This window comes from Euprymna scolopes, chromosome 36 (assembly GCF_053919585.1).
Source record: "Euprymna scolopes isolate OS-2025 chromosome 36, ASM5391958v1, whole genome shotgun sequence".
In the NCBI taxonomy this organism is placed as follows: Eukaryota; Metazoa; Mollusca; class Cephalopoda; order Sepiida; family Sepiolidae; genus Euprymna; species Euprymna scolopes.
Genome location: NC_136517.1, coordinates 81,215,539 through 81,236,798, shown reverse-complemented (window position 1 = coordinate 81,236,798; position 21,260 = coordinate 81,215,539). Strand labels below are relative to the sequence as shown.

General features: G+C 35.3%; 1 protein-coding gene across 3 annotated transcripts in view; it reads right to left on the bottom strand.

Moving 5' to 3' along the window:
- The window catches only part of LOC145260629 (dynein axonemal heavy chain 12-like), a 572,171-nt gene that overhangs the window by 497,725 nt on the left and 53,186 nt on the right, over positions 1-21,260 (bottom strand). For all 3 annotated transcript variants that reach the window (XM_080118949.1, XM_080118950.1, XM_080118948.1), the window contains exons 13-15: positions 18,888-19,066; positions 16,401-16,536; positions 9,777-9,896 (exon numbers count right to left, since the gene is read on the bottom strand). In XM_080118949.1, the coding sequence (XP_079975075.1) occupies positions 9,777-9,896; positions 16,401-16,536; positions 18,888-19,066 (435 nt within the window). The remainder of the gene's footprint in view (positions 1-9,776; positions 9,897-16,400; positions 16,537-18,887; positions 19,067-21,260) is intronic.

The window sequence follows — 21,260 nt, the reverse complement described above, 5'->3', positions numbered from 1 at the left end:
AGCAGCAGCAGCAGCAGCATCAGCATCATCATCATCATCAGCAGCAGCAGCAGCAGCAACCCTGCTGTTTTTTAACAGCATCAGCGATTACGGCTCTCCAAATTGTAGAGCCATGATAATTCTGGGGAGACAAATAAAGAGTAGTTTTCCATTGCTTTCCATCTTGATTCGGAGGCGCATCTCCCCCCCCCCCACCACCACCACCAGTAAGGTAAACGCGCCCCCAGATACCAACCTGGATATTTTTACGACTCGGCGTAGTACATATAATGCCTAGCCTTGTCACTCATCTGGTACTGGTCAGGCTTATCGTTGCTTAACTTCGGTGATCTGGCGAGAACCAATGTGTCAACATGACTATGATTTATAAATCTCTAACCATAAAATGATCATTTTGCCCTGATTACCGTAAAAACACATCCTAAATGTGCATTAGTTTTCACAAACGTAAAAACACACTTGTGAGGGAGGGGGGGTGATCAATAGATTTTAGTTTTACTGAAAGTTTATATCAATGAATATTTATTATTTTATTATTACCACCAACAGCGGAAGATTTTTATTTAACTAAAACCAAATAAAAAAATATAATTAAAGGAATCGTTTTCAGCATCGGAAAATAGGCACAACTTTTACCGATTCCAATACGCAAAAAGTTCTGATTTTTCCGATTCCCAACACTAATAACTACAACGAAAAAATATCCATCCCATACGGGTTCTGTTTCAGCTTGATATCTACAAGGAAAAAATATCTCCACCCCTTATTTTTTCCAATAAACAAATATTCGCATTAGTCATGATCTTTGTGCTCCGGTGTTTAGATCGATGAAATATTGATGGTGATTTACCGAAAAATGAGAAAAAAATTTTTGTATGTTTTCCTTGTCCTATTTTTTCTTTGTCTTTTTTCCTTATTTAAAAGCCATTAATTTAGTTTGTATTTGAATATCATGTGACTCCCTTCTTGATCAAGATCCGCTATAAACTTTTTCCAATTTTCATTATGGGCCCTAATTTTGTATAAACAGCATCGCCTGAAGAGATCTCTAGTTATTTGTAACTGGCTGAGCGAAACATTCTCATCAATCTGCAGTGGCATATAAATGCTTATGTAAACGTTGTCTGTCTATCTCTTTATCTATCTACCGGTCTATTTTTATCTCTCTATATACATATACATATACATATATGTATACATAATGTATATACATATATGTATACATAATGTATATACATATACATAATGTATACATAATGTATATACATAATGTATATACATATATGTATACATAATGTATATACATATACATAATGTATATACATAATGTATATACATATATGTATACATAATGTATATACATTATGTATACATAATGTATATACATATACATAATGTATATACTTTTTATTTGTTTTACATAAGCATTTATATGTTGCTACACATTCATGAGAATGTTTCGGTCAGCCAGTTGCAAGTAACTAGATACCTTTTCATGCAAATGCTTCTAATACAAAAGTAGAGTCCCTAATGAAAATCAGAAAAATTATATTTTTTCTTTTCCTTTTTCACTTTTTAAAAGTCGTTAATTTATTTTATTTTTGAATATCATGTGACTTCCCTCTTGATCAATCCCTCTTCTTTGGTCCTGGATATGACCTTAAACTATATCCGATCGTGAGGCCCCAGCTTGCAGGCTCTGGGGAGTGTGGAGCCACCCTTCAATTGCCATTGCTCCCAGGTACACTCTGACACGGAGTGGTAGTACCTGTTAGGGTCCCAACTATGGGTTAAATAGAAACCGACTTGAAAAAAAAACAAATATACTCCATTAAAAATTTTTCTTCAAAATCACCGGATTCGGCATTAAATAACCCGAAAAGGGTTGATATGCCGTAAAACAAAACCAACCAACCAACCAACCAACCAAGATCTGCTGTAGAACTTTTTCCAATTTTCATTACCAACTCTAATTTTGTATAAGTAATATCCCCTGAACATGTCTCTAGTTACTTGTAACTGACTGACCAAACATATTTGTGTGGCGATCTGTTTAGCAACAGTTGTAGGCAGTTGTGGACAGTCTAGGGTGTTTGACAATTGACGACAGTTGCAGTTGAGGACAGTTGCCAGTTAGATACAATCGAGAATGCAGGTCGTAGCTCGGAGCAGATGGGGAAATGAATTGATCAACCAATGACAATGAGGCCCAGGCAGACGACTACTATGATATGATCCAGAGCATGTAGAGAGTCGATGGTGTCACACACATGCCCAGGGTTCAACTGATATTTGAAGAATGTGTCAGTTTTATTTTGCTTTTATTCTTGTGAACCACTGTGTGCCCCGCCCTTTGGCAGCCGCCTATGTGAAAGGTGACGACATGGCCAGAAAAGAAGACAGAGAAGAAAACCACAGAAGCAATGTTGGGATCAGTGGGGTCGCCGATTGGGAGTACTATGTGATTGTCCAACATTACAGTAATCATTCATATTCAAAAGTACTTACATAAAGTAAATATTTAATATGAACGCTTTCACATGACGTTCACTTGTTAGTGTTATGAAAGGGGGATCAGTGGCACAAATAGTTTTTGTTTTTTTTTAAACAGTAGTCACCACTTATCAAAGCCCGAAAGCCACTCAGGGATAAGGGTTATTGCAAGTACATTACGTTAGTGTGGAGATTTGATGAAGTGTTTACTTAAGGGGGCGGTTCATTAGGAATTTGTTAACGTTGGACTTGAACACATCCAAGTTGTAGTCAGGTGGGAAGCAAGCAGACGGAACAGAGTTCCACAGGCGTGCAGTTCTAAGAAAGAAGCTTTGTTCATGGAATCCACGTTTTGATTTAGGCACAGATAAAGAGTGGGGGAAATTTTTCACAGTGGATTCGGCTAGACGGGTGTTTTTCGTGAAAGATTGGTGAGGGGGGACCAGAGATTGGAGCTCAGACGAGCACCTGCCATGGAAATAACGATAAAACAAGGATAGGCTCACAACGTCTCTTCTGTGGGAGAGAGGTTGCAAGGTAGAGAAAAGGGCATCCCCCACTAAGCCACGAAGTCTATTTTGTACTCTGTCAAGGCAGGATAGGCTGTTTTTAGCAGCTCCTGCCCAGATATGGCAGCAGTATTCCATCCTTGGACGTACTAAGCTTTTAGTTTTAAATATCTTGCTTTATAAAAGTTATTCGGTTCAAAACTCCTTCATTTTATGAATATTCACTCTGTTTGTATTTTAACTTGCTGGCTTTGCCAAGTTTGCAACTTGAAATACTTAAAATACTAATTTCAAACTAACGGGATCTGTGAAAATTCTACAATGGCATCTTTCATGTGTAATATATTGCTGCTGGGCATTCTGTAGACGTCTAGCATGAATGGAAATCCTGCAAAATTATTGTAGCCCTTTTGTTAATACTGTAAAAGTATTTATCTAAGTAATCTGGTTATTGTAGTGTCAGAATATATCTAGTTATTACGGTTTATATCCAATATTCTTATAGGAGTCTGTGACATATTTCCATTGTATGGACGCCCGGCACAAATGGAAACCCCACAATATCATTAGACCATCTTTAGCCAGAATAGATACTACTCTTGGATCCTAGCCAGAAGACCAAGAAGGTATATTTTAGGTTCATGTACGGTCCAAAAGCGACATCATTTAAAAAAAAAAATTTTTTACATTGCGTCTTTGGTGATCGGGAGATCCTATTTATTAAAAAGGAAAATAGAATGTGATAACATGCTACGGACATTAAATTGGCAGTTCTACATTAATAATTTAATGATTTTAGTATGTTATCACCTTCTATCCTCCTTTTTAATAAATAGGATCTCCCCATCGAATAATTTATAATCTAGAAATCGTGACACACATATGTACGTTAAAGGTACTACGGTACTAATATATAGATAATAAACATTTCATTCATAACTTATGTAATGAAAACAGGACAAGAGATTCCGTCTAGTAATCTTTTATTCAATTAAGAATCCTAGTCTACTTGACAAGCAGAAATGTACAGCTATTATAGCTTGGATTTTCAAGGAGGAGATAATCCATATTCACAACAACTTATAAACACAAAACAAAATCTGCGCAATTTTTACAGTAGCCAACAAAACAAACAAACAAACAAAAAAGGAGCGAAATAAAATAAATATACAACCAATAAAAGTTACCAAAGGCAAGATAAATTATTCTTAAAACAACACTGGGGGTTGGCGATAGTAAAGTGGAGGACCACACGGTTTTATACTGCATAATCACGTTAACACACTGGTTCCTGTTAGATCACCAAAGTTAAGCGACGTTGAGCCTGCTCAGTACTAAAATGGATGGCCATTTGGTAATACCAGGTGCTGTATGTGCTTGGAACTTGGAAAGGGATGAGCGTCACCAGGATATTCTTGCCCAGGACATGCTGCAGGAAATAATGCAGCAACCCCGAACTCGGGGGAGGTGGGGTTAAGGGACTTATCCATCCATACTGTGTTGTTCTTTGTCTTATGTGATTTTGGTAAATTTGTTTCGAACGAACTTTCTGAACTTGAAGAATTCAATAACTTTTAATGAGCCAAAGAAATGACAAAAACGAGTTTTTTTGAAGAATTTTGTAGATTTCACCATTTTTTTTTTTTTTTTTTTGCTAAAAACAAAATCTTTGCAAAGCTGACATTTCTCTTCGCTGTTGTTTCCGACATGAATAATTATATATATAAAAAAAAATGAGATCATCTAGGTAATAAAGCATTCACTGCTGGAGATACTGAATAGGATTTAATGACTAAATCATGACACCAGTAGGTCATGTGACATCAGTGAGGATAGAAAATAAATTGGAAACGAGGTTGATCTAAATAAGAACCAGCTCATATATAAGCATAATTTATCTAAGGTGAATACATATCGTTGGTAATTATTTGTTCACGTTTTGTGAAACGGAAACAGCACTGTGTATAAAATTATAATATAATATATATATAATTATAAAACTATATTATAAATTATAATATAATATATATATAATTATAAAACGTAATTTTGAACATTAAAAAAAGAAGTATAAAAAAAGATATATAAAAGTCTAGTAAACAAAGTTTAAAGACAAAAAAGTCCAAGATCAAAGGTTAATCCATAGATTCATCTTAGGTTCACCTATAGTTAAAAGAACAATCTATATCGATAACAAACGATACATGTAACTTGCAGGGAGACCCGACGTTGCTCGAGATTGAATGATGATCAATGAATGTTTCTCACTCCTATATTTTTATTGTCATCAAACTCGGTGAAATTGCCCATTTTTCAATCAAATCGCTTGATTGCCTGCTCTAGTTGGGAACCCATCACGGTGCACCAAGAGGAAGCTTCACATGCCTCTCTGCAGTGACTTAGTATACATTACATTGTAGTTTACATTGCACTGTAGAGTACGTACTGTCGATTTTATAAACTTATTTTATACATATAACTAGACTATCCGTGACCCGTTGGGTCAGTATATGTTATAGCTAGCTATGATATAGTGAGTTAAACGTGATACTCGTGACGGAAAGAAAATATTTTTAACAATTACATAAATGGATGAAGAATATATATATATATATATATATATATATATATATGTATATATATATATATATATGTATATATATATATATATATTGTTACATAACAGAAACATTTGTGTTAAAGTATATTAAAATTTAAAAAAATATATAGTAGTATAATAAAATAATAAATATTTATTGATTTTAAACTACCAGTAAGGCTAAAATCGATAGATCACCTCCAAAAGTGTGTTTTTACGTCTGAGAAAATATGCGCACATTTAACACATTTTCTATGGTAATCGTGAAAAATCGTAATTTTATAGTTAAATATTTAGAGATTTCTGAAGAATCGGAATCTGCAATTGTATCAGAATCGGGAATTTAGTGTGAAATCAATAACTGTATTGGAATCAGGAAAATATTGGAATCGTCCCAACTAGTATATATATAGGGGGTGGGGCTCCTTCAGTCTTTGACAGACTATGAAAGGGGCAATTGTGTGTGAAATTTTTGTGGCAAGAGGTGCGCAATCTCCAACCACACCTCTTCTGAGTCGACATTGTTAAATACTAGTGGCAACAAATACCGAGATGAGCGAAGATAAGCGATAATATATTTATATATATATATATATATATATATATATATATATATATATATATATATATATATATATATATAGTAATTTATAAAATATATATGGCGATTAAGCTAGACTGAATATCCGGCATTTCATCCACTCTAGGATTCGTCAGGCTTATGCACGAATTCTGTGGTTGTTTATTGTTTTTATATGGTCCTCTTCTGTTGAGGGTTTTAGTTAGCCAATCAGCTTTCTAGTATCCACCGCGCCCCTTCCTATCAGCCAATGGGCATGCATTTTATCGAACAAAGGATCTGTTTTAAAACTAGTTTAGTGGTTTAAGGCAGACATTTCTTTTTTTTATTATTATATATATAAATTACTAACTAGCTCTACCTACGTATTGAGCACTTTTGAAGTAAATACTTAAAGTTTACGCATAAATCTATACTTTTGTATATTAATTTTATGTGAGTAAATGAAGTAGTTATATATATATATATATATATATATATATATATATATATATATATATATATATACTTGTTTTTTGTTATATAAACATTCTCACATCCCGCTGCTACAAACAGCCACTTGTTTCAATCAAACAACAGATATCATCAGGCAGCGACTTGACTATTCAAATGTTCAATGAATAACCTTAGATTATTCATTGAACATTTGAATAGTCAAGTCGCTGCCTGATGATATCTGTTGTTTGATTGAAACAAGTGGATGTTTGTAGCAGCGGGATGTGAGAATGTTTATATAACAATAAACAAGTATTATCAGCTCTTTTTATTGAGCACTATCTAACAACCTCGTTGAATTCACTAGTCCATTACTTTTGAATAAAAAAACCCGAGTATATATATATATATATATATATATATATATATATATATATATATATATATATATATATATATATATATATACACACACACACACGCACATATATATATATATATATATATATATATATATATATATATATATATATATATATATATATATATATATATATATATGAGAATAATGAGATGGATTAGATCACAAATTAAAGAATCTTGTGGTTTCAAATCTTACAAAATGCTAATACATTATTCATTATAAATATTCATTTTCACCAGTTGAACTTGGTTCTACCGATATTACATAACCAAAAACTGAGACGGAATAATTCTAAATTCGCCATTCGCAAAAAATGCCACTCTGGATGATTCATTAAATATAGAATGGATATTACGTTCAATGTACCAACTGTCAACCAATCTGGAACCTAAGAACACCATCCTAATCTATTCAAGGGTTAATATTTTATTTGGATACCCAAATCTCAAATCCTTTTTTGCTTCAACCTTTATTTTCTTTCTCTATGTTCCTTAAAGGGATTTAATCTTTAAAATATATTTTATTTGTTATTTCATGCATCAATATAAAATATTATGAGGAGGTATATCACTTTCTCTATCGATTTTTAGTATTTACTTCATCAGTGCTCAATGCGTGAGTAGTAAGTGATAAAAATATGTACGGTATTTAATTACTCCTGATCTTAAATGGAACACGTATATCAAATCTGTTGCCAAGGCCGCTGGAAAAATGGTGGGATCTTTCTATCGATCCAGTAGATATCTCACTGCTGATGCTATTCTCTACCTATATAAGAGCCAGGTACGTCCAAGGATGGAATACTGTTGCCACATCTGGGCAGGAGCTGCTAGAAAGGACTTGTCCTGCCTTGATAGAGTTCAAAATAGACTTCGTAGCCTCGTAGGAGATGTCCTTTTCTCCTCCTTGCAACCTCTATCTCACAGAAGAGATGTTGCGAGTTTGTCTGGAAAGTGTTCAACTGAGCTTCAATCTATGGTCCCCCCTCGCCAAACTTTCACAAGAAACACTCGTCTAGCTGTAAACACTATCAATAATTTCCCCCACTCTTTATCTGTGCCTAAACCTAAACGTAGATTCCATGAACAAAGCTTCTTTCTTAGAACTGCACGCCTGTGGAATTGTCTTCCGTTTTCCTGCTTTCCGGCTGACTACAATATGGTTGTGTTCAAGTCTAAAGTAAATAAGTTCTTGATGAGCCGTTCCATATAAGTTATTAAATTTACCAAATTTTCATTACTAATGATTACTATATTGACCAATTTCTACTGTACACTCTTTAACCCTTATCCTTGAGTGGCCTCTGGGCCTTGATAATGTGGTGATGCCTTTTGTAAAAAAAAAAAAAAAAAAAAAAAAAAAAAAACTACACATTTTAGCCAGACGATTCCTTTCGGAAATCAAACACGGAAAATTCTGTGTAGCTTGATTGCCATATATTTTTATGGCTTACAATATATATATATATATATATATATATAATTATATCTTTAATAAATAAATATTTTTGATATTCATAGATGTAAATATGTTTCGTGTTCCTTACATTTGTCAGTATGAATAATATAATCATACCACTGGTCGGATGATTCGAAACCTGGATCTCGGTATTATGAACCCGACTTCTTAGTATTAGGCGTGATGATCATGTTTCTATATGGCCGATTAATCTTCGAGTTTCAGACTGATAGTGTTCAATGAATCTTCTGTACTCTTAGCGTACCCTATCACTTTTGTAACAAAGCGGTGTGTTCTCTTGTAACATAGTGCATATGTGCATGTGTGAGAAAATCAGCAGCTGTCGTAGAAGAGCTGACTAGCGAAAATATTGGCAGCAACAGCAGCCGTTAAAGCACGTATGCAAATTGGCAAGTGTGCACACGCTGACGTTTTGGAAAGAAAGAGAGAAAAATGAAAATAAAAATAAAAGATTACAACGTGGCCGAGAAAGAAAACAAGTTTCCTGCTGGACAAGATGGATGTGTGAATACGAGGGCGAGGACCAGAGTCAGGTGGCGGGGAGAGAGACTTTAAAAAAGCACATGCAATATGTCACAGCGATGTAAAACGTGTGTGCGCGAAAAGACTTTTGAAAGATAATGAAATGCGTTGTTTTAGAAAAACCACGAATAAATGCTTTTCATTTGCAATTTTAAAAAAAACATGCCGAGTCTAATTTTTATTTCTTTTCTTTTTTTATTTGTTTGTTCCTTTGCGACAGTCCCAGACAACATGTGGGTCTGAGAGGTTTTAAATGTAACGACACCGTTGAAAAGTAATGGACACGTTACACTTTCGGTTTTGTCCGCAGCATTCGTGGTGGTGGTAGTGGGGGGGGGGCGATTGTATAAAGAACGTGTATTTTTAATGTTTAGTGCGGTTATATGAGGTTGCCTATCCGGTTGCCACTTTCCAAATGTCTTAGTAGGAAACTTTTTTTTACCAAAATGAATAATAATAAATATAAAGATAAGCATACGGATATTCTTGCAGCAAGGAGGATTAACTGGTAACAACGAACAACTCCAAGCCACCTTGCTACTCATTGACATTTTGGAATTTTGGAACATATGGAAGTCGCTCTAGACAAAACATGAAGCCATTTGATGTAAGGGGCTACAAGGTTAAAAAAAAAACCAAAAAAACTAGCCAACAATAAATGGATAAATTCTAACTCGGAAAACAGCAATTCTTCCCCCTTTGTAAGAATGGAATGTGAGGGCTAAAAGAACTTACCTCTTCATTGAAACTTGACTGTATTCTGTTGGGCCAAGTCAGGACCGTACTGTTCAGTTCGATGTCTTCGTTGGAGAAAAAATAGACATCCAACAAATAAGACAACTTTTCCTGGTTTTCCTGAAATCAAAAAAAATTAATTTTAAAAATTGTGTACAAGTTTAATAAGGTCTAAAACTGAAGAGTCCGGATGCTAAACCATTTATCAAGTCCCAAAGGCAACTCGAGTATCAGGATTAATGTGTTAGATGACCAGTGAGACAACACCATGAGGGTCGGTAGTGGTGGAAAGCAGGTAAAATTTAATTTTCATGACTATTTTTCATTTTAAATGAACGTTGCTCGAGACAAGGCATGAAGCCACTTGATGTAAGGAACTAAAAAAATACTACTTCAAGGTCAAAATCTATTCAAAATATATTAGAGTGAATAGATTATGACACAGAAAACAGCCATTCTTCCCTCTTTGTCAGAATTATTATTCATTGAATGTGAAGATTAAAGGAGAAAATAATAAGACAAGAACTTGTTTACATGGACTTGAAAGCAACCATGTTATAGTCGGCTGGGAAGCAGCTCCGCAGTATTCTGTTTCACAGGCAGACGGTTCTAGGAAAGAAACTTTGCTCATGGAATATTCGTTTAGTTTTGTCTAAATTTAGACTTTAAACAATTAAAACAGCGAACATATTAAATTTGAGAATTGATTAAAAGCTTATATTAATCGAAAACAAAAAGGAAATTTGGAGTTAAAAAATTGGGGGGGGGCTTTACTTTTGGGTCAACCCTCGTATGACAAAACACACACCGGATACCCACACACAGCCATTGTTCATCGCTTGCAAAAATGCATTGTGAATGGTGGTTATGTAGAAAAATAAATTCTGAAGCATAAAAAGCCGTTCGTTTTAATGGTACCACTCCTGCCTTCGAAGCTCTTCAATGTCTTGAGTTAAAAAAATAGGAGGCCTTACTTTTGGAACAACCCTCATATTAACTTCGGATTGGCCCCTTCTTTTTTTTTTTTTTTTGTGAATTCTTTCCGCTTATTGTTCTGGGTCATGGCTCTTCTGTAACAGAGTGCGTATGGAAGCGTATGAAAATATCAACAGCAGCCAAAGGATACATGCTAAAAATATTAGCAGCAGCTGTTAAAGCACATATGCAAATTAGTAAGTGTGCGTGAGCTTGTGTCATAAGAAAGGGGGAAAAAAGGACAGCAAGTGGTCGAAAAGGAGATGCAACGTATGTGCCAGGAAAGATGGACATGTAAAGTCGAAGGTGAGGAATGGCTGGCAATGTGTGAGGTCGGGAGAGGCAAAGTGCTATCAGGTGAGATGGACGTATGGCCCTCTGTGGCAGTGAGAGACTTTTAAGCTAGTGTTGAGACAGCGGGGTTTTGTTAATCTCATGGCAGACGAAATGAACATTAAAAACAAGAAGCAGATATTGTTTGGAAAGTAACGGTAATAAATGCCTTTTTACTGAAACAGAAAAAAAAAGCCGAGTAAGATTTATTTTGTTTGTTTATTTTCTGCGATGTTACACTTCCTACTTCCAGCAACCTTTTACTTCCGGTGAATCACTTCCTAGAATTCCTCAGCCAAAACTCTGATGAGGGACGTCCACAGTATCACAACATTTGTTATTTTTGTTGTCATCTTCACAGACTATTCGGAAGAGTAAGCTGAACAAATGGAGAAGGAAAGAGAGTAGCTTATACAAGCTAGTAGCTTTTCAACATTCGCATACTTATTTACTAATACACTGGCTATAACTGAAAGGAGAGGTGCTAAACCTGAAATAGTTGTTGTTGCCATTTTCACGGTGTACTGATTTTGTGTTGGCCATAAGAACTCTGAACGAATAAGCTGAACAAATGAAGAAAGTGAGTACCTTATACAAGCTTGTAATTTTTCAACATTCACATGTATTGCATATCTACTTACTAATACACGAACTATAGTTTAAAGGAGAGATGCTAACCTTGAAATAGTTAGGCATATATTTGCTTGGGCCCATTTTCTCACCAGAAAGCATGCGCAATAGAGACGTGTTCGAAGATGTCCGGATGAACTAAGATCGACAATAACAATTCAAATGCCATACAGGTTGAAAGAGACAAAACAAAAATAATTGCTCCTGCTGCTGTTGTTTCATTTTGTATGAATCAGATGATTATTGTTGGCACTTGTTTCCTCGATATCTTTCTGGTTAGAATTTTTTCCTAAAAAAGCTTCTTTCCTAGAACAGCCTGTTTGTGGAATTTTGCTTTGCTGATCTGCTTTCCATCTGACTACAATACTGTTGTCTTCAAGTCCAAAGTAAACAAGTTCTTATTGAACCGCTCTCATAAATAATCTGATTATTTCAAATTTCCATCACAAACGATTACTACTCTACTGTCCCAATGACTACAATACATACATTAACCCTTATCCTCGAGTGTCTTTCGGACCTTAATATATGGTAATCTCTTTGTGAAAAAAAAGTACTTATGGGAGGGAACACATGAAGGTTGTGAACATTCCTAAGTGAAAGCGTTTCTGTGAGACGAACTGGATTCAAACATGGCAACTAGAGGTTGTCAGGCTGTATTGTTAACCATTTAGCCAACGTCACCTCCCAGTGCTGCTTGTTTTTTGTTTGTTTGTCTTTTTATTTTTACTTTTTTAATTTACGAACGAGTACGACTGGATTTAAAAATGTAAACTATTTAATCTTTTACTTTCTTTGTGAAAAAAGTGCTTATTTAATCTCTATCCTTATGAAATTATTATGAAATGTTTATCTTTTACACATATATTAAATTCAGTGTCTGTATGTGTGTTCCTTCTAGAAAAAAAAGGTTAGAGAATCTACATAAATTTAAAAGTGTATTTGTACGTAAAATTTGCAAGAGGAATACAATTAAAAGATTCCTGAATATCTAAGTACACCCTTAAGAGAGTTCCTATTTACTTTCCTCCACACGAGGGCAAAGTTAGACACAAGGTCTGTTTTTTATGTGAGGAAAATCTAGCTCACCAAAAAGGAGCACTCTGGATAGGAACAAAAATAAAAATTGTCTCAGTCATGAAGGATTTCTCCTCCACTGACTGAGGACAGAAAAGGTGTAGTGTAGCATGAAAACAAATACTACACTGCTATCTTGGCCCAAGGTCAAGAAGGCTGGTTCCTATTTAATTGCCTCCCCACAAGGGCAGAGTTAGACACAAGGTCGGTTTTAATGTGGTGAAAATGCAGCTCCCCAAAAAGTGACAATCTGGATAGGAACAAAAATAAAAATTGCTTTAGCCTAGAAGCATTTCTCATCCTCTGATCAGGGTCAGAACAGGTAGTACACTGTCATCTTAGCCCGACCGTAAGTGAAAATGTTTCTGTGTCATTAACCATTTCGCCACCCTCGCTTCCTTGATTCTGCTATGACTGTGCGGACATCAGAATAAACAATTGATTTGAGTGCATCCCATTTCCACTTGGTACAGAAGGAAGAAAAAGGTTTTAAAAAAAATGAAGCAGAAAAGATGAGCTGAACGAAGTGTAAAGGAAAGAGAGTAACTGATATCAGCTAATATCCATTACGCATTCGCCCGTCTCATCTTTATTATATTTCTCTTAATCCGTTAGTGGAATGTGCAGATAGATAGTCTGTTCATTCCACGGTTTCTCAAAAACTACCGGGACAATCTGGCTTAAATTTTGTATGGACCTTTGCTATGGTAAGATGCAGCGGACTAAGTACTATAGTACAAAGCACAGTTAGAGATTAATCGAGATTAATAGAGATTAGTCATCACATTACCACATTTACTCTAAAAGTTTTCTCATAAACTACTGGGTCGGTTTGGCTGAAATCTTGTATGGTATCCGTTCAAATTACAGTTAAGAATTAATAGAGATTAGTCACCGCAATACCATATTTACTCTAGAAGTGTTCTTTGGAAACTACTGAACTAATCTGGCTGGAATTTTGTAAGAACCTTTTGTTATGAAAAGGGAGAGACCCAGAAAGTAAGAAAGCAAAACTGGATAAGTTTGAAAATGATATTAGGAAAAGGCGAGAATCGAACCCAGTAGGCAAGTGTTAAAAGATAAGGAATGCAGAACGATTGGCATTGTCCTCGCAAATAGCTAAATATTATTCAGATATAATTCATAGATAATTAATTTAGGAATTCAGTCAATTGTTGATTCTTTTAGAAAAAACTGGATATTAAATATGTCAGTTAAAAAGAATGAACAATGCGAGTTTATGAATAATGATTTAAAATAGGTTATATATTGATCAATTAAAATTGGGAATTCTTTGTTTGCCAAAAGTTTGTTTGGACAGACATATCCAATTTATTCACGTGGAATAGCACGCCTCTGGCGTCATAAAGAAAGGAGATACTACATATATTGAGACAGAGTCGAAGTTAGTTAGAGAGAATCAGAGTCACAGTGATAGAGTCAGTTAGAGACGAGAGTCAGACAGCGACTTAGTGTAGCTGATGCCCTTAGAGGGGAAGGGGGGAAGAGTAGACCATATAGTTGAAAAGGCGTTAATCCCTGACATCATTAATTTGGCCGGCTGATGAATAAAGAAATCATTATCTATATTTTGTAACTGTCTTCGTGTCGTCTGTTCTCTCGTCTATCTATGTTAACAAAAACTGTTGCATAAATGTCTCAGCTCTATATTAACCCTAACCCGACTGCGACAACCGTCAAGCCAACTGGATAATAAATGGAAACCGAACGATGTATATATGACTCAACACAGTCCAGAAAAATTCCATTCACAAGCTCCGGCACGGTCCCAAAAAATTTCGTCCACATGACCCGCATGATTCCGTAAAACTCGGTTGATTGGAACCCGAACATCTCCGTCAATTCGACATGACACGATCCCAAAAAACTTTGTTAATTCGAACCCGAACACCTCTGTCGATGTGACACAACACGATACCAGAGCAACCTCGGTAGTTACTCTATAAATGACTCTGGTAACGATTTTTTATAGCTCTTGGACAAACTCATTTTCGCCGTAGGTAAGCCCGACGAAGACATTGACATACAATTCTTGAGCGCTTGATACATGTCTTTAATGGGTTAAAACATCTAGTGTACATTTAGTATGTGTATGTATGTATGTATGCATGTATGTATGTATGCATTTATGTCAGGTCATGTCATGTCATGTGCTACTGGTACCATGTAACCCAGTACTACCTGCCTCATGGTCGGGTCACCGGCGACTAAACTGGTTCCCCCACCAGACTTGTTTGGTGAGGAGGGCGGCTAGTCTCCCTGAAGGATTAAAAACAAGACCTTCCAAAGGGCGAATGAACCCTTTTTCGGGGTCAACGGCCAACTAGCACCGTGTATATTTGTGTGTATGTATATATGTGTTGGGGTGGAGAGGGCTCCCGTAAGCCGTGGTGAAGGCAACCTTTCTAGGAGAAGCAAATCTCTGATTTAAAAAAACCATAAAGCGGAAGACCATTACCCACATTAAGCTGGTCTGCAGTTTAATTTGTTGCTGGCTATCTTGCTCTTGCTTGTTGCTGGATCTGAACATTTTGAACCGAGAGAGAGACTTAGCTGTCGTACAAAGCTAAGACTCTGTAACATCATATTTGTATAGATACTCCCTCAGGCATTTGGGCTCATGGATTTTAAATGTCTGAGGGAGTGGCACTCGTCTGACAAGACGTTGCAATCATCATGTATGCATGTATGTATGTATATATGTATGTATGTATGCCAACAGAGGCGACGGATTTTCATGAGATCGATATCGTTTTGAAGCTCAACCCTTCGCACGACAAATATCGAAAAATTGGCTAAATCATTAATTCCTTCACCCTCAACTAGGCACTTTTCTACAGGAAGTGGTCGCTTTTTTCGCCGATATTTTCGAAAGTGATCCCTTTTTTCGATTGACTAACCTTGTTAAACATTCGTCATTTCCGGTTTGATGATGGACGCAACAGCAAAGACATCAGATTTTTTTTCCAAGTTCTTTTCTTCCTTCCCGGTATACATTCGAGCACACCTGCTTACCACTTTTTTTTTCTCAACACACACACCTCCAAACACCTGGGAAACGCCGGCAACCCAGGTTAGTTATAAAAATAAACGGGGGGAAAAAAGATAACAATTCTTTTTCTAAACAATATTCAACTATCAATTTGCCTTAAAGCACTCATTTCAGGTCAACGGGCTATAACTTTTGCCCGTTTATAACAGGCTAAAAAAATCTTGTCTATTTACTAATCTACCGCATTCTCACGATTATCTATTGGTTGGTTGTTTTTGTTTTACGGCATATAAACCCTTTTCAGGTTATTTAATGCCGAATGCAAAGATTTTGAAGAAAAAATTTTTAATAGAATATATTTGTTGTTTTCAAGTCGGTTTCTATTTAACCCATAGTTGGGACCCTAACAGGTACTACCACTCCGGGTCAGAGTGAACCTGGGAGCAATGGCAATTAAAAGGTAGCTCCACACTCCCCAAAGCCGGCAAGCTGGGGCCTCACCATCGGATATAGTTTAAGGTCATATCCAGGACCACTCACGATTATTTAAACCAAGAAAGGTTATAAAAAAAGATAGATCTGTCTTATTGCCTTACCTTGATCCGTTTTAGGATGGGTGTCATTCCCGTGCTCTGTGCCTGTTCAAGAAACTGCATCATGTCCATTAATTCTTCACTTGTTGTTGGTTCTTTTTCAGCACGCATTTTAATGTATTCAAATTCTTTGCAGATACTAAAGGTTTAAATAAAAAATTGTTTGTTTTTTTTTAATTTAAATAACAAAAATTAATTAAACAAACAATAAAACAAGTATTTTTTAAACAACGAAAATTAATTACAAAACAATAAAACAAATAAGTTTTTAAATTTAAATAACAAAAATTGATTAAGAAAAACGATAATACAAATAAGTTTTTTGAATTTAAATAGCAAAAATTAATTAAAAACAATAAAACAAATACTTTTTAAAGTTAAATAACAAAACTTAATAAAAAACAATACCACAAATTGTTTCTAATTCAAATAATAATTAATTAGCAAAAAAATATATTTTATTGTTTTCGTAATTAATTTTCGTTGTTTAAATTAAAAAAAAATTATATTGGCTTAATTTAAATAAAGCCATGGCCAGAGAGGTTAGTTTGGAAGTCAGTATCTTAAAGCTGTCCTACTTATGCCAGCATGTAAAACGGACGGATAGGATCAAAGTGTAGTATGATTTGCATCAAGATCATGAATTATATAAATTAAATAACGAGTTCAGTTTGAAATTCCAGACAGATTCCTGAGTTCAACAAGATGCAGTTGAAGAAGACCGGAGGTTACATTGGTTAAAACATTATAAAAATAACATTCAAGAACGGGTTCTTGCGACACTAAGAATACAAGTGCAAATTACTTAAGACTTCTACTCGGTCATGGTTGATGAAACGAGAGTATGCTACCGTTGTGTATTAAATAAACGGTTCTGTTTGAAATTCGGTGCAGATTCCGGAGATTCAGAGAAAGTTTCCCGAGCTTGACAGAGAAATTCTTGAATATGACAGAAAGCTTCAAGAGTTCGACAGAGAGGATTAGTTGGCCAAAAACGTTGTGAGACGACAACAACTATGGAGGGCAATAATTACTGAGGATACAGTTAAGAAACTCAGCATTCCTATCTCGTCACTGTTAACTACCAGATGAAGGCCAAAGATACAGTTGGCCGAAACGTCGTGAAACTACAACAACTATGAAGATGAAGATAACAGTGTGCAGATAAATAAATAAATAAAATAAATAAATAAAAATAAATAATAAATAAATAAATAAAAAATTACTCATCTCAAAGGATTCCCATAATAAAAATAATTCGACAGAAAGATTCTCAAGTTTGACAGAAGGATTCTCGAGTTCGCCTAAAAGATTCCTGAGTTTGGGCAAAAGATTCCCGAATTTGACAAAAAAGATTCTCAAGTTTAACAAGATACACCTGAAGAAGGCCGGGAGTTACATCGTCTGAAATGTTATGAGAATAACAGTCAAGACGACAACAGTAACCCAAATAAATCTATTAGCTGATCGAATGCAAAAAAAATATGTTGTCTCTTTCATGATGGATAATTTATTTACAGTCAAGACAGGTTAAAAAACCTTCTAGCACTTCTATTTGCCACTGAAGACTTATTAGAAGACTTCTCCTTGCCACAAGACTTATTAGGTGGCTACATATAAATGAAAATACTTTTCGATATTTTATATTCTAAAAATAATTAAAGGGAAATAATAATTCAGAGTTAAAGTTGTCTCCCTTGCACAAAGGAGATTTTTTAGAAAACAACTTTAACCCTGAATACAAAGTTATCTGCCCTTGCATTGGGTCAAATTTTAATGGGACTACAAATGGGAAACGTTCACTCAGTCACAAACAATTAAATACTCATTATTTCAAATTAATTATGATACGGCATAATCATATTGAAACACCAGTTATCATTAGATCATCAAAGTTAAGCGATATAGAGCCTGGCCAGTACCAGATGGGTGACCATTTGGGAAGGCTAGGCGCTGTATGTTATCTTCTCACGAAGACTGCTTATGGATTTGATATTCCCTATAAACATCAGGGCTAATACCACATCAAGTACTACCAGTTCATTTTGATTTTTATTTCAAAGTAATTTCTTTTCAGTTGTATTTATATAATAGATAAAAATTATTGTTGATTTACACAGAATCGTTTTCATCCAATTTCTTTCTTCGAATTTTTGCCTTATCATTCAGAAAATATAAGTTTATTTCAATTGGAAAACTGATTTTTCAAAAATGAATTAAAGGAAAAGAAAAATAGGAAGTATGTGTGTATGCGTGTGTGTGGGGGGGAGTGGGGGGTAATAAACAAAAATCACAAAAAAGACTTCCGGCAACACTAAGTAGGGACATCTAAGAGATGTGGTGACGTCATTAAAAGAACTCCTCCTCTCACACGTGCATGCCCTCGTCCCTCCTCATAGAATTGCCACTGGCAAGGAATCAAGATAAAGCCATTATATGAATCACGAGGTGAATAACCAACCAGCACAAGAAATGGTATTCTGTTTTTACCTGATGTTCTCGTTCCGATAGTCGGAAGCCAACTTTTTCAAGAGTTTGTCTGCCAAACCGCGGGCTGCCTTCACTAAACCCATCTTTAGATCTTCACAATCGAGCAGGATCATATCAAAATGGTGAATACTTGGCAGACTGAAGATGCTATAGGCAACATCAAGAAATTTTTGGATGTACTGGAAAAAAAAAACAAAAAGAAAAACAATTTAGCTTGAATTAAATAAAAAGAACTTTGGTACAACTCCAGGATGATGCCCGAGTGAAATATGCCAGATGAAAATAAAATAACAGGAAAATGTTAGTATATACTTACTTGTGTCGAAAAAAATTAGGGTATACGAAAAATTTAAGAAAATAATCCGGTAAGAGTAAGTTTCACTAATATGCATTCATTTATGTTGGATTGATGCCATTGTTATTCTCTAATTCAAAAGAGTTCTGTCAAAGGTGACAAGCATTGCCATTATGTAATATTTTCCCAGAAAATAGCTGTTGTTCAGAAAATGGACGTTGATAATTTAAATCTAGCTGTTGCTCTTATTATGGACACGAACATCAAATTAGGGAACTTTTTCTTGTTGCCACATCTGAGCAGGAGCTGCTTGGCACATCCTATCTTGCTTTGATAGAGTTCAAAACCAGCTTCAAAACCGAGTAGGTGATGCCCTTTTCTCTTTCTTGTAACCTCTTTCTCACAGAAGAGACGTTGCAAGCCTGTCTCTGCTCTATTATTATTTTCATGACAAGTGCTCGTCTGAGCTTCAATTTATGGTCTATCCTTGCCGGACTTTCACAAAAAAACTCTCGACTATCTACAACCACTATCAACAATTTTCCCTACTCTCTATCTGTGCCTAAATCTAAATACAGATTCCATGAACAAAGTTTTTTCCTAGAACTTCTCGCCTGTGGAACACTGTTCTGCTGGTCTGCTTCCTTGCCGGCAACAATTTCTTAGTCTTCGAGTCAAATATAAACAAGTTCTTGTTGAACCGTCCTCTTAAATAATCAAATTCTACCCAACTTACATCATTAAAGATTACTACACTACCACCTTAAATTCATTAGCCCTTATCCTCGAGTGGCCTTCGAGCCTTGATAAATGGTGACTCCTTTATAAAAGGAATTAGAGATACTTCCAAATCGATTGACTTCTCACAATCGAGGAAACTGCTTTCCTTAACCCTACATTAGTCCTAACTTTACTTAATCCCCATCTTTAACCCTAACCTTCTGTTATTAGCTAATTTTCCTTTGTTTTAATAACGATGAATAACAACTTATTATATTATGGCCCGGGCAACGTCAGATGTACCGGGTAAATAGGTGAGTGACGGACATTTGAACTAGTGACAATTTTATGGAAATAACAAAGTGTTTTGATAACAAAGCGTTTTATAACAAAAGGGCGTTTTGAAATAGGACTGGAATTTAATGTACAAATAATTAAACCATAAATATGTAAAACAATAAAACGTTTAGAAGAATATTTAATAAACATGATTAGAATGTTTGGTTTTAATAAACAAAGGTACATGGTAAAAGACCGGGCAAGGATCTTTGGTTACGTAGATACATAACGTAGATACATAACGTAACGAGTTTAGAGACACCCACCTTAGAAAATTAGTTAGTGGTCAGTCTGTAACAGGCGGCTGAGATAGACGGTTGACAGACAGAATGGTACCCAGCAGATGCAGACAGGTCTGTATCAGCGTTCAACCTTTCTAAGATGGGAACAACATTCTGGAATAAAGGTTGCCCAAGAGAAACCCGAAGGTTTATTGTTGGTGATAGAATTTCCGTTGCAGCTTTCCGCCCAACAAGATCAAAGATGGGCCAAGTGTGTTCTCTAATTGGCCAAATGTTGTAACCCCTTAAAATAGTATTCGTCCCTTTAGTTGAAGGTATGTCTTTCTTTGTCTGACAAGAGACAAAGATGTTTATTTTGTCGCTTATTTGTCGTTATATGTGAACACACAACTGATAAGTTGTTTTGTGACATTTTGAAAACCAGGCGATCACATGTATGTGCATGTATGAAGAACAAACGCACATTCAATAAGACACTCGTTACATAAACGAATATATATGTATAGAATATATACACACCCTCATGGGAATACAACAATCTTAGTCTGCTTGGCCCAGACAAAAGGGAAACATATCTTCTAATTTGTTCTTTCTCGGCTGTCGTCTTGTAATTCTGTAATTAAAACATTTTCCCCTGAAGGAAATGCTATAAGCCAAGTTATATTTTCATATAGCTTTATTCCATATCTGTAACTTCCCTTGGAGTTGCACGCATTTCTTTTTATGTTCTACATCATCTCTAGAAGGTCCGTCTGTGAAACAGACGGACCTTCTAGA